Source organism: Trachemys scripta, chromosome 16 (genome assembly GCF_013100865.1).
Source record: "Trachemys scripta elegans isolate TJP31775 chromosome 16, CAS_Tse_1.0, whole genome shotgun sequence".
Taxonomy (NCBI): domain Eukaryota; kingdom Metazoa; phylum Chordata; order Testudines; family Emydidae; genus Trachemys; species Trachemys scripta.
This window is the reverse complement of record NC_048313.1, coordinates 645,080-657,110: the sequence shown is the minus strand read 5'-3', so window position 1 is coordinate 657,110 and position 12,031 is coordinate 645,080. Positions and strand designations below refer to the sequence as shown.

The 12,031-nt window shown below is 48.7% G+C and overlaps 1 protein-coding gene across 2 annotated transcripts in view; it reads right to left on the bottom strand.

Moving 5' to 3' along the window:
* Positions 1 to 11,854, bottom strand: part of CLPTM1 (CLPTM1 regulator of GABA type A receptor forward trafficking) — a 43,597-nt gene extending 31,743 nt beyond the window's left edge. The window contains exons 1-3 of one of the 2 annotated variants that reach the window (XM_034793166.1): positions 11,716 to 11,854; positions 11,079 to 11,194; positions 2,161 to 2,284 (exon numbers count right to left, since the gene is read on the bottom strand). In XM_034793166.1, the coding sequence (XP_034649057.1) occupies positions 2,161 to 2,284; positions 11,079 to 11,194; positions 11,716 to 11,766 (291 nt within the window). In that variant the 5' untranslated portion in view covers positions 11,767 to 11,854. The remainder of the gene's footprint in view (positions 1 to 2,160; positions 2,285 to 11,078; positions 11,195 to 11,715) is intronic. The other variant, XM_034793167.1, reaches the window with a different exon arrangement.
* Positions 11,855 to 12,031: the final 177 nt, after the last annotated feature.

Below are 12,031 nucleotides of genomic sequence, written 5' to 3'. Positions count from 1 at the left end.
AGGACTGGGGAAGACCCAGCTGGTGGCTCCCACCAGGGCCGACTCCAGGCACCAGCCCACCAAGCTTGTGCTTGGAGCAGCACCTGGAGGGGGGCGGCGCATCGTTCTGGCCCCCGGGGAGAGCGGAGCCGCGGCAGGCTCGCCGCCCTCCCCTTGGCGCTCCGGCCGGTCGTGGAGAGCGGCCAGGCTCGGTGCCCTCCCCTGCTGGCCCTGGCTCCCACCCTGTGCTGGGGAGGATGGGACTTCCTCTTCCCTGGCACAGCCTCCAGGGCTGGGTCAGACCCACGCCCAGATTTCTCCCCAGTCTTCAAGAAGCTCTGCAAACACCTCCCCCCCACCCTTTTTGCACCCACCACTCATCAGCTGCAGGGGGAGGGATCACTGTACAGGGAAGCTGCTCCCCCATCCACCCAACCCTCATGCATCCAGACTCCCTCAGACCCAGACCCTCCCTCCGAGCCTCACCCCCCCACATCTAGATCCCCACCCCACTGAGCCGCACTCCCCCAGCATCTGGACACCCCACTGAACCCCTTACACCCAGACCCCCCTGCTGAGCTCTATTCCACACACACCCAGAACCCTCACCCCCACTGAGCTCCAACTACCTTCACCTGGACCCCCCTGCAGAGTCCCATTACCCTTGCACCCAGATCTCCCACTGAGCTGCCCGCACCCAGATTGCCCTACACAGAACCCTCCCAACCCACACCAGGATTCCTCCATGCTAAGCCCCTCCACACTTGGATCCTGCCGAGCTGAGCCTGCCTGCCCACACCTGGTGCACCTGGCACAGAGGGGCAGGCATGGTTCTTGCGCGGTAACAGTCGGGTGCAGCCTCACCGCTGAGTCCGTGTCACAGTGGGAGCTGCAGAGTGATCGCCCACCTCTATGCAGCCAGTGGCCTGTGCTCCCCAATGCCATGCTGGAGCCGCCACATTTATTTGATAAATAAAATTTGCAGAATTTTAAAATTCTGTGTGCAGAATTTTTTTCGGCACAGAATGCCCTCAGGAGTACCACTTCAATTCCCCATCTGAGAGCCAGGCCTGGGTTTTCCCAATCCCTAGCTGCTGCCTACAAGTGCTGCTCCCTTCAACTCATCATTTAGCCCTGTGCAGCAGGTGCACTGCTTGCCCTGTTGGATACCTGCCCACCTCTCAGGTGCACTGATACTCAAACTGCCCTGCCCTCACAGGGACGATCCCAGTAGTTGCAGCAGCTCCCACCTGGCCATGCCCAAGAGAGACAGGAAGGTATCTGGGCTAGTTTATATGCAGGAGAGGAAGAGGTTGCTAGCTTCCCTCTATGCCAACCTTCAGCACCAAGGAAAACGGCTGCTCAGGAAGGGGCCCTTGCCCCGGGAGAAGTCCAATACGGAGAGAGAGGAGCAGTGACTATGTAGCAGGCTGGGAACTGAGACACCCTTGGGAGCAGAAGAAAGGGAAATAAACTCCCCACCCGTAGATTCTATCTATGGCAAAATCCCAGTGGGACCTGGAACTAGACCCACATAACTCAGCCCGAGTTCATCCAATCAGAATACACTGAAAAAAATGCCCTTGCCTTTGGAATTCATCAGCCGCACAAAGTTAAATGTACCAAAGCATGACCCCCCCCAACCCCCTAAAAAAACCTTCTCAGAAACAAACACTCTCCCTACCGTGTCCCCCTTCCCAGAATTAGTCCTCTCCCCTCCATTGCATCATTCGCTTTTTCAAGGTTATTTTCACAACCACAAGGGCTAGAAATTTAAAGAAAGCTGAGATTCTGGAACAAGTCTATGATACAGGGTGGATTCTGCAATTCTGGGCAACATAGGAGACCCATATTGCCCTTCTAGAGCATCTTGAGGATTTTGGCCTGTGTCATGAACACATTGACCCATTCAGTCCTCCCATCCCTGGGAGATGGTATCATTTTCCAAGGTCACACAGTGGCAGTGTAGGGTTCATTTCCCAGAGTCCTAGTCTCAGTGTGCTGGCCCAAGCACTAATTACTATCCTTCTGGGACAGGATGATACAGACACCTGGACCACAGGCCATATTTGCCCTACCTCTGAGACTGGCCGTCACAACTGTCTGATACCCATGCAGTTGCAGTGGCTACCCCTACTCAGAACCCGGGTCAGCTAACAGGCCTGCTCCTTTCACCATTACCATTAAAGTGTCTTTAGGGAAAAGGTTGCGGCTCGGAACGCGGGGTGCTCCGCCAGCGCTAATCTGATCCTGTGGTGCCGGCCCACGACGGAACCAACTGCTGATGGCCCAGATGATAAAGATCCTATGGAAGAAAGAGGGGGAGTGAATTAACACTGACATTTTACCCAATCCTTTCTGCCACAGCCAAGTGCCCCCTTAATCACATAACAGAATCCCCGTGCCCCAAGCCTTCAACTGAAGCGATGGCAGATGTGTTAAGACGACTGTGCTCGCTGTACGGCCAGTCAGCTCTGTGAGGAAGCAGCTTTCACTGGTTTCTCAGTCACATCGTTTTCTCAGATTTGCAGCCTGTGGTCGTGAGGCCCAGCCAGGGCGAACTGGTTCTGTGCCAGTTCACGGTTACAGACTCCGTGCTGAGCAACTCTATGAAAAACTGACTAGGTCTGTGCTGGAAACTAAAACCCAGTACGCTCAGTACGTGTCATCGAGCCAAAGAGCTGAGAGAACACCCAGGGAGATGAACAGGCCATTTCACACCTTTGCAAGCCTCATAGGGGTGTGCAGAACATGGACCCCTATGTTAGGCTCCAATATGGGGTCCCAAGTGTCTCCTCCCACTTGCTGTCTCTAGCTGGTAGATGTACTCTTCATAGCCCCTCTACCACACCACCCTCCCTCCTCCCTCTGGCCCTTCTAGGTCTACCATGGAGAGGCTGGGCAGCGTTGGTAGCTGAGAAGCAGCAAGGTGTGCCCAGCAGGAGGCTCCCATATGCCCCACCCTCGCAGGTGCCCCATAGTCATAGCCTCTTCACGGTCACCATCACTTCAAGATAAGACCAAGGGAAATTCACTGTAAAACAACTTAAAAGCTGAACAGTTTCCTCGTGCCCTACAAGACCCTGAACGAGGGGCTACATTTGTAGTTCCTGGTTTTCAGAAGTTTTAAGTTTAGCTTTCCTCCACATTCTGGAAGGGTACAAGGCAGCATTCACCAGGCAACCTGAGCTCTGCATTAACAAACCTCTTCGGCCGTCCAAATAGTCCATGAAAAAGCCACGTACGTGAGAGGTGCCCAAAGAATTCTCACACCGTTCGACAGGGCAAGGCGATAGAGTAAGTGAGAATTTACTGGGATACACAGACCACAGAAGTTGGCAATGAAGTCAGCTTTTAGTTAAGTACCCCAAACCTAAATGCACCTATGGAAGGCTGTGCTGACGCTTGAAAATAAACTATAGCAATACCAGGGACTGAGAGAAGCCCTAATCACACAGCGAAATCTGAAGTACTGGCTCCCCACATAGTAGATTCCCAGATTCCAAGGCCAGAGGAGACCACTGTGATCAACTAGTCTGACCTCCTGTATAACATAAGCCAGAGAATTGCCCCCAGATAGACTGTAGTTCAAAAGGAATTATCAAACAAACTCTACTCAGTCCTTTGAGCTAAGAGGGCATGCCCAGGGCTGGCGCAACTCATTAGGCGACCTAGGTGATCGCCTAGGGCACTGCAATTTGGGGGGCAGCGACCGCGGCGGTATTTCCGCCGCCTCTGTGGGGGGGAGCGGCATTTCGGGGCGGAACCTTCTGCTGCCTAGGGCGGCGGAAAAGCTGGCGGCGCTCCTGGGCATGCCAAGTAGATATTACAATGGATTTTGTACATTTAACACGGAAACAGCTAACTATGTGTTGCACATTTCCAAATGGACAGTTCTTACTGCCAGCCCTTCTGCAAGCTAATTTGCCTTAAGTTGAAAAGTTCAAAGTTCCAATCCTTTCAAGGTTCAGTACCGCAGAGGTATGCCAGTTACAATACTAAGTGCCATAGCCAATAGTTACACCGAAGACTACACAGGCAGGAATATTCTAGAGCAGTCAGCCACAAAAAACTTGTTAAAAATGTGTTAAGGACACAGAACCAAGAGCGGCAGGACATTTCAGGCACTGAAGATGCGTGCTGAAATCTGTGTCCTGCAAGTCTCGCATCTACATGGAGTGCCACATTCCAAGCTCAACTTCTTTATCTGACCAGCCCAAGTCAGCCCCCTCCGAGTCACTGGGCTGAATTCCCACATCTGCTCTGTTGAATATAAGCTTTCACCCTTGCCCCTCTAAGCCTCTGTTCTACTCTCACCTCACCTGCTGTCCCCACCCTCACTGCAACAGCGCAAGCCCCAGAGTACACCTCCACCCTGATAAAAAAAAAAAAAACCACAACACCAAGACTCAGAGCTCAGGTCAGTGGGCTCAGGCTCATGGGCTCAGGCTGTGGGACTAAAAATAGTGTAGACACAGGCTGGAGCCTGGGCTCTGAGACCCTCTCCCCTTTTGGAGTTTTATAGCCCTGCAGCCCAAGTCCCTGAGCCTAAGTCAGCTGATGTGCCAGTGGAGGATGTGCCATGGGTCTTTTATTGCAGTGTAGACATACCCTCAGAGCCCTTACTGTTCCACATGCCAGCCTGTCCCATGCATGGAACAACCCTCCAGCTCTACTACCCCTGCGACTAGATAGGTTTGTTCGAACCCCGTGATTTTTCAGGAAAGCAAAGGGGCCGAAGATTTAGTTCTCTCTCCTGGCTCAGTGAATCTTTTCCCTGGCCCACGGGCAGGAAGCTGAGCTGTGATCACTCCCGAGAAGAGTCTGCCAAAGCGGACGAGAGTCAGAGCACCCCGTGAAAGAGGAAGAACATGATCCTGGCGGTGTCAGGGCAAAAAATAAATTCCTCCTTTTTGAGAAAGTGGCACGGGGAGATGGCTTATTTTGACGAGGCTGGGTGCTTTGTAGAGGGAAGGCCGGGGCATGAAGGGCCTATGAGACTAAAAAAGGATGAGGGTGGGGCAGATGGGGGAGAGCTCCTTAGAAAGTGGTGGGCAATGGAAGCCACGGGGGAGTTTGGATTCTGCCGCCTCTGGTGGAGATCCTTAGTCTGCTGTCCACTATAGCCATGTCATAGTCACCTTAAGGTGGCTGAGAGGGGAGCACAACGCTGCCATGTGCTGGATATACAGAGACTCGAGGGCAGGGTGGAGAGCAAGTGAAGTCCTCAAGCCTGTGGGTTGTAGCAGGACAAGTCAAAGCACAAAGGGAATGCGTACAAGATGAAAAACAACAGCTGTGTCCACTCCTCATCCTGCTGATCAGAATTGTCTCTCTGGTCCCTCATGCTTCCCCATCGGTTTCTGGAATCCACAATGTTGTATCATGTCTGTCTTTGATTGTAACCTCTTTGGGGGCAGGAAGATTAATCGATTCCAAGGCCAGAAGGGACCATTGTGATCGTCCAGTCTGATCTTCTGTATACCACAGGCCAGAGAACTGCCCCAAAACCATTGCTAGAACAGAGCTTTTAGAAAAACATCCTGATTTTAAAATGGTCAGTGATGGAGATCCCCAACCCTTGGTAAATTGTTCCAAAGGCTAATTACTCTCACTGGCCCAATCGGAATGTGTCTAGCTTCAACTTCCGGTTATTGAATCACATTAGACCTTTCGCTGATAAACTGAAGAGCCCATTATTAAATATTTGTTCCCCACGTAGGTATTTATAGACTAATCAAATTGCCCCTTAAGTCTCTCTTTATTAAGCTAAATAGATTCAGCTCGAGTCTCATTACAAGACTCATTCTAATCCTTGAATAATTCTTATGGCTCTTCTCTGACCCCTCTCTGATTTATCAACATCTTTCTTGAATTATAGACAAGAGAACTGGACACAGGGTTCCAGCAGCAGTCACACCAGTGTCAAATAGAGACATAAAAGAATCTCTACCCTGCTTGAGATTCCCATTTATGCATCCCAGGATTGCATTAGCTCTCCTGGACACAGTATCATACTAGGAGCTTATGGCAGCTGATTCTCCACAATCCCCAAACCTTTTTCAGAGTCAGCGCTTCCCAGGATTGAGTCCCCCATCCTGTAAGTATGGCCTAAGACTCAGCAAGTCTAAGGGGAAAACATTATTAAGGGCACAAGAGCAAACTATCCCATTGTGTCGGAAAGATAGGAAGTATGGCAAGAAACCACGCTGGCTTAACCAGGAGATCTTCAATGATCTAATACTCAAAAAAGAGTCCTACAAACAGTGGAAATTCGGTCAAATTATAAAGGATGAATATAAACAAACACCACAAGTGCGTAGGGACAAAATTAGAAAAGCCAAGGCACAAAACGAGATCAAACTAGCTAGGGACATAAAAGGAAACAAGAAAAACATTCTACAAATACATTAGAAGTAAGAGGAAGACCAAGCACAGAGTAGGCCCGTTACTCAATGAGGGGGGAAGACAATAACAGAAAATGTGGAAATGGTAGAGGTGCTTAATGACTTCTTTGTTTCGTGTTCACCAAGAAGGTTGGTGGTGACTGGATGTCTAACATAGTGAATGATCCTACCTCATTTTCACTGGCAGAGTCTAAAAATAGGGAAAGAACAAGTCAAAAATTACTTAGAGAAGTTAGGAGTTTTCAAATCACCAGGCCCCGATGAAATGCATCCTAGAATACTCAGCAAGCTGACTGAGGAGATATCTGAGCCATTAGCAACCATCTTTGAAAAGCCATGGAAGAAGGGAGACATTCCAGAAGACTTGAAAAGGGCAAATATAATGCCCATCTATAAATAGGGAAAGGAGGACAACCTGGGGAACTACAGACCAGTCAGCTTAACTTCTGTACCCAGAAAGATAATGGAGCAAATAATTAAGCAATCAATTTGCAAACACCTAGAAGATAATAAGGTGATATGTAACAGTGAGCATGGATTTGTCAAGAACAAATCATGCCAAACCAACCTGATATCTTTCTTTGACTGGGGAACAAGCCTTGTGGATTGGGGGGGGGGGGGGGGGGGAGAGGAGAGCTTGACTTTAGTAAGGATTTTGATACTGTCTTGCATGACCTTCTAGTAAATTAGGGAAATACAACCTAGATGGAACTACTATAAAGTGGGTGCATAACTGGTTGGAAAATCGTTCCCAGAGAGTAGTTATCAGTGGTTCACAGTCATGCTGGAAGGGTATAACGAGTGGGGTCCCGTAGGGATCGGTTCTGGGTCCAGTTCTATTCAATATCTTCATCAATTATTTAGATAATGGCATAGAGAGTACACTTATAAAGTTCGCAGACGATACCAAGCTGGGAGGGGTTGCAAGTGCTTTGGAGGATAGGATTAAAATTCAAAATGATCTGGACAAACTGGAGAAAGGGTCTGAAGTAAATAGGATGAAATTCAATAAGGACAAATGCAAAGTACTCCACTTAGGAAGGAACAATCAGTTGCACACATACAAAATGGGAAATGACTGCCTAGGAAGGAGTACTGCGGAAAGGGATCTGGGGGTCATAGTGGATCACAAGCTAAATATGAGTCAACAGTGTAATGCATTGTAAGCAAGACACGAGAAGTAATTCTTCCGCTCTACTCTGCACTGATTAGGCCTCAACTGGAGTATTATGTCCAGTTCTTGGTGACACATTTCAGGAAAGATGTGGACAAACTGGAGAAAGTCCAGAGAAGAGCAACAAAAATTATTAAAGGGCTAGAAAACATGACTTCTGAGGAAAGATTGAAAAAATTGGGTGTGTTTAGTCTAGAGAAGAGAAGACAGAGGGGACATAACAGTTTTCAAGTACATAAAAGATTGTTACAAGGAGGAGGGAGAAAAATTCTTCTTCTTAACCACTGAGGATAGGACAAGAAGCAATGGGCTTAAATTGCAGCAAGCGCGGTTTAGGTTGGACATTAGGAAAAACTTCCTGACTGTCAGGGTGGTTAAGCACTGTAATAAATTGCCTCAGGAGGTTGTGGAATCTCCATCATTGGGGATTTTTAAGAGCAGGTTGGACAAACATCTGTTAGGGATGCTCTAGATAATACTTAGTCCTGCCTTGAGTTCAGGGGACAGGAATAGATGACCTCTTGAGGTCCCTTCCAGTTCTATGATTCCATGACTTGTAGGCTCTAAAGGTTTGCATTGTTTTGTTTTTGAGTGCAGTTATGTAACAACAAAAATCTACCTTTTAAAGTTGCAGTTTCACAATAAAAAGATTGCATTATGGTACTTGTATGAGGTGAATTGAAAAATACTATTTATTTTGTTCATCATTCTTACAGTGCAAATATTTGTAATAAAAACAAAAAGTGAGCACTGTACACTTTGCATTCTGTGTTGTAATTTAAATTAATATATTTGAAAATGTAGAAAAACATCCAAAAATAGTTAATACATTTCAACTGGTATTCTATTAACAGTGCGATTAAAACTGATTAATCGCAATTAATTTTTTTTAGTTAATTGCGTCAATTAACTGCAATTAATCGACAGCCCTATTTTTAATCTCGCCTCATACGGAAGCTGTTCCATGCCCCAAATCATTTTTGTTGCCCTTCTCTGTATCTTTTCCAATTCTAATATCTCTTTTTAGTGACGGGGCGACCAGTTCGGCAAACAGTATTCAAAACATGGGCATACCATGGATTAATATAGAGGCATTATAATATTTTGTTTTATTTTCTATCCCTTTACTAATAGTTCCTAACACGGTTAATTTTTTTTTTTTTGACTGCAGCCGTACACTGAGCAGATGTTTTCAGAGAACCAGCCACAATATCGCCAAGATCTTTCTTGAATGGCAACAGCTAATTTAGATCCCCATCATTTTGCATGTATAGTTGGGAGTATATTTTCCATTGTGCATTACTTTGCACTTAACACTGAATTTTGCCTGCCTTTTTGTTGCCTGGTCATTCAGTTTAGTGAGAACCCTTTGTAACTCTTCGCAGTCTGCTTTGAACTGACGTATTTTGAGTAATTTTGTATCATCTGCAAATTTTACCACCTCACTGTTTACCCCTTTTTCCAGATCATTTATGAATATGTTGAACAGCACTGGTCGCTGTACAGACCCTGCAGGACACTGCTATTTACCGCTCTCCATTCTCAAAACTGACCATTTATTCCTACCCTTTGTTTCCTATCTTTTAACCAGTTACTGATCCATTGGAGGACCTTCCCTCTTATCCCATGACAGCTTACTTTGCCTAAGAGCCTTTGATGAGGTCTCTTGTCAAAGGCTTTCTGGAAATCTAAATACACTGTATCCACCGGATCCCCCTTGTCAACTTGTTTGTTGATCTCCCTCAAAGAATTCTAATAGATTAGTGAGGCATGATTTCCATTTATAAAAGCCGTGTTGACTTTTCCCCCAACAAAGCACGTTCACCTATATGTCTGATAATTCTGGTTGAAACTGTAGTGAAGAACAATCTACCTGGTACAGAAGTTAGTTTTTGCTGCCTGTAATTACCAGGATCGCCTCTCCAGCTTGGAGTTTAATTTAAGAAGACTGTTAGCCTGGGAACCTGTCTTAAATAGAGGCCAGTTCCAGTCTCGAATGAATGAAGTTAACTTAGAAGCACGGCAGGGGGCTACGCCAACCTGGAAAGCTTGTCTAGTCTGTAAAAGACTTGTTCTAACTCTGGGGGCTGGGAGCTAAACAGCATCAAGCTGTATGGGAATCTTTAACCTAAGTTATTTCAATTCCTATGGGACTTTCATTTTATTTTTTCCCTGTATTCCCAATGCTCCTGACTCTCCACATCTTTCCTCTTCACAATATTAGAGCCCACGACTCTTAATTCACACCTATTAAACTGCTTTCATCACCACCACCAGTGGTAGAAATCTCATCTGAAGCTGATCATGTATGTCAATTTAAAAAAATATATATTTTCACAGTGGCCGTGCAAATGTTAAAGAAATTTTTTTGACTCTACCACATCTGCAAAACCTCCAGCAGCAATTTCTTTCAGGTTAACAATTAACCTGATTAATCCACATTCTTTCCACACACTGGCTGCTGTGAAGCCTTCCTGCTCCCAAGAAAACTGAACAGATTTAGCTAGATCTGTGTGCAGCCATAGAAGCAGGACAATCTCCGAAGGAAACGGACACTTGGCTCTCTCCAGTCACATTTTGACCAGCGTTGTTCACTCAGATTCTGGATGTCCTGGGAGGACACTCTACTCAATCCATAATTTATCTCCTCCTTCAGTGCTGCTGAAGGCTAGTTGAGAACATTAACATCTACTTAGAGAAGAGCATGATGCTCACTGCTCTAGTGGAAGCATCTCTTCGGACTCTACTCAAAAGCTCTCACTTGATGCTGATAGTCTCTCCAGTGATGAACTAATACCTACATTTCCATTTTTGGTTATGGCAATGGAAAAGCTGTGATGAGACATTCTGAAGTATCTCGATGCCTCGCACTTCCCACTGACAACCAGGGCTGTGACCTGGGTATGTCACAGAGACTAGGCTGACTATCTCCTTTCAGTAATGGACACAGATGAGGTGCCTGTGCCAATACTAGATCATGAGGCATTAGTCTCTCAACTGCAGTGCATGGTAGAGTGAAAAAGCTGAGCTCAGGTGGCTTTGTTCTTCTCCCTCCCACCTGGAGGAGTCCCAGAGGTTAGCGTTAGGCAATGCTCAATAGGTGACCCAAGAGATCTCGGATGTGGGGGACCGCAGCATTCTGTGAGATATGAGACTGGTGGCAGAGCTGATGGGTGAAGCGCTGAACTGTGGGTAAAGTGCTGTCAGTATGCAGATGACCCCAACTTTCTCTCTCTGTCTCACCCCGGAACATGTCTTGCTCTTACAGCGGTGGCTGCGCTGTGGGGTTTCTCAGGAGATCAGAGGAGTGGGAGTTTTTAGATGTCAATGTTTCCTGGCTGAACGGCACTTTTTAATATAGGGTGGGATCTGTTGAGGTTTTGTTATTAAATGTATTTGTAATAACGGTCAGAGCACCTACAGCCAGGGGCAAGGGACTCAGAGGCCAAATTGAAATTAACATCAGGTTTTTAATACGTGATGAGAAGAGGGCAGCTGGAGAATCAGCCAGGGCTCACCTGAACAACACTCCTTTGATGACCTGCCAGGCATTGGGAGCTGGCTGCTGCGGCTGGTTCTGCTGCTGCGTCTCTGCAGTCGGGGCCCCTGCCACGGTTCCATTACTTGTTACCTGCTTTGGGGGAAGGAGCAGAGACGGGCTGGTAAGCAGTGCACAGGGCAGCAGGTTACCTGGTATCGCTGGTGGGAAATGGCCCCACGTTGGGCAGTGCCAGGGGGTTCCCCCAGCTGGCTACGCAGGACAAGCCCCCATCCAGGGCCGCTGGGGGGAGCCCAGAGCCCCAGTCTGGACATAACACGAGGGCTCCCATGGATCCCAGGACTGAAGGACCCGGGCCATACCAGAAGGGAGGGGGCAGTCCAGGGAGGCGAGGAAGGGGCCTGAGGGAGCGGAGCACGGGGGGAAAGGGAGGAGGCGGGGAGTTGAGCTGGGACCGGCCTAGGGACGAGTGAGGGTAAGCGGGGGCCCGGCTGAGCGGAGCCGAGCGGCTCGGGAAGCCGAACCCGGGCAGAGGCGGCGGGGCCCGGCGGGGGAGGGGGCCGGGCGCGGGGGGAGCAGTGGAGGGGCCGGGGAACCGACACCGGCCCAGGAAGGGGAGGCTCGAGGGCCCCCGCGACACGCCACGGCGCCGCTACCTGCTCCGGGCTGGAACCAGGAAACGCCGCCTCCGTCTCCGGCGCCGCCATCTTTGCTGCGCCGATAGCTGCGTTGCTCTCGCGAGAAGCGGCTCCCGGCCCCGCCCCTTTTGCGGGTCACATGATGCTCTGGTCATGTGACTGGCGCTCGCGGCAGGTGCCACGCCCACTTCCTGCCGCGGGCCTGAGATGGGGTCGTGACGTGGGGGGAGTGCTGCTGAGCCAGAGAGGGGGGCGGGGCATAATGTATCCTCGGGGGAGAGTTGAACCGGGGGGAGCTGAGCCGGGGGGAGTAGTGGGGTGGGGGGAGCTGAGC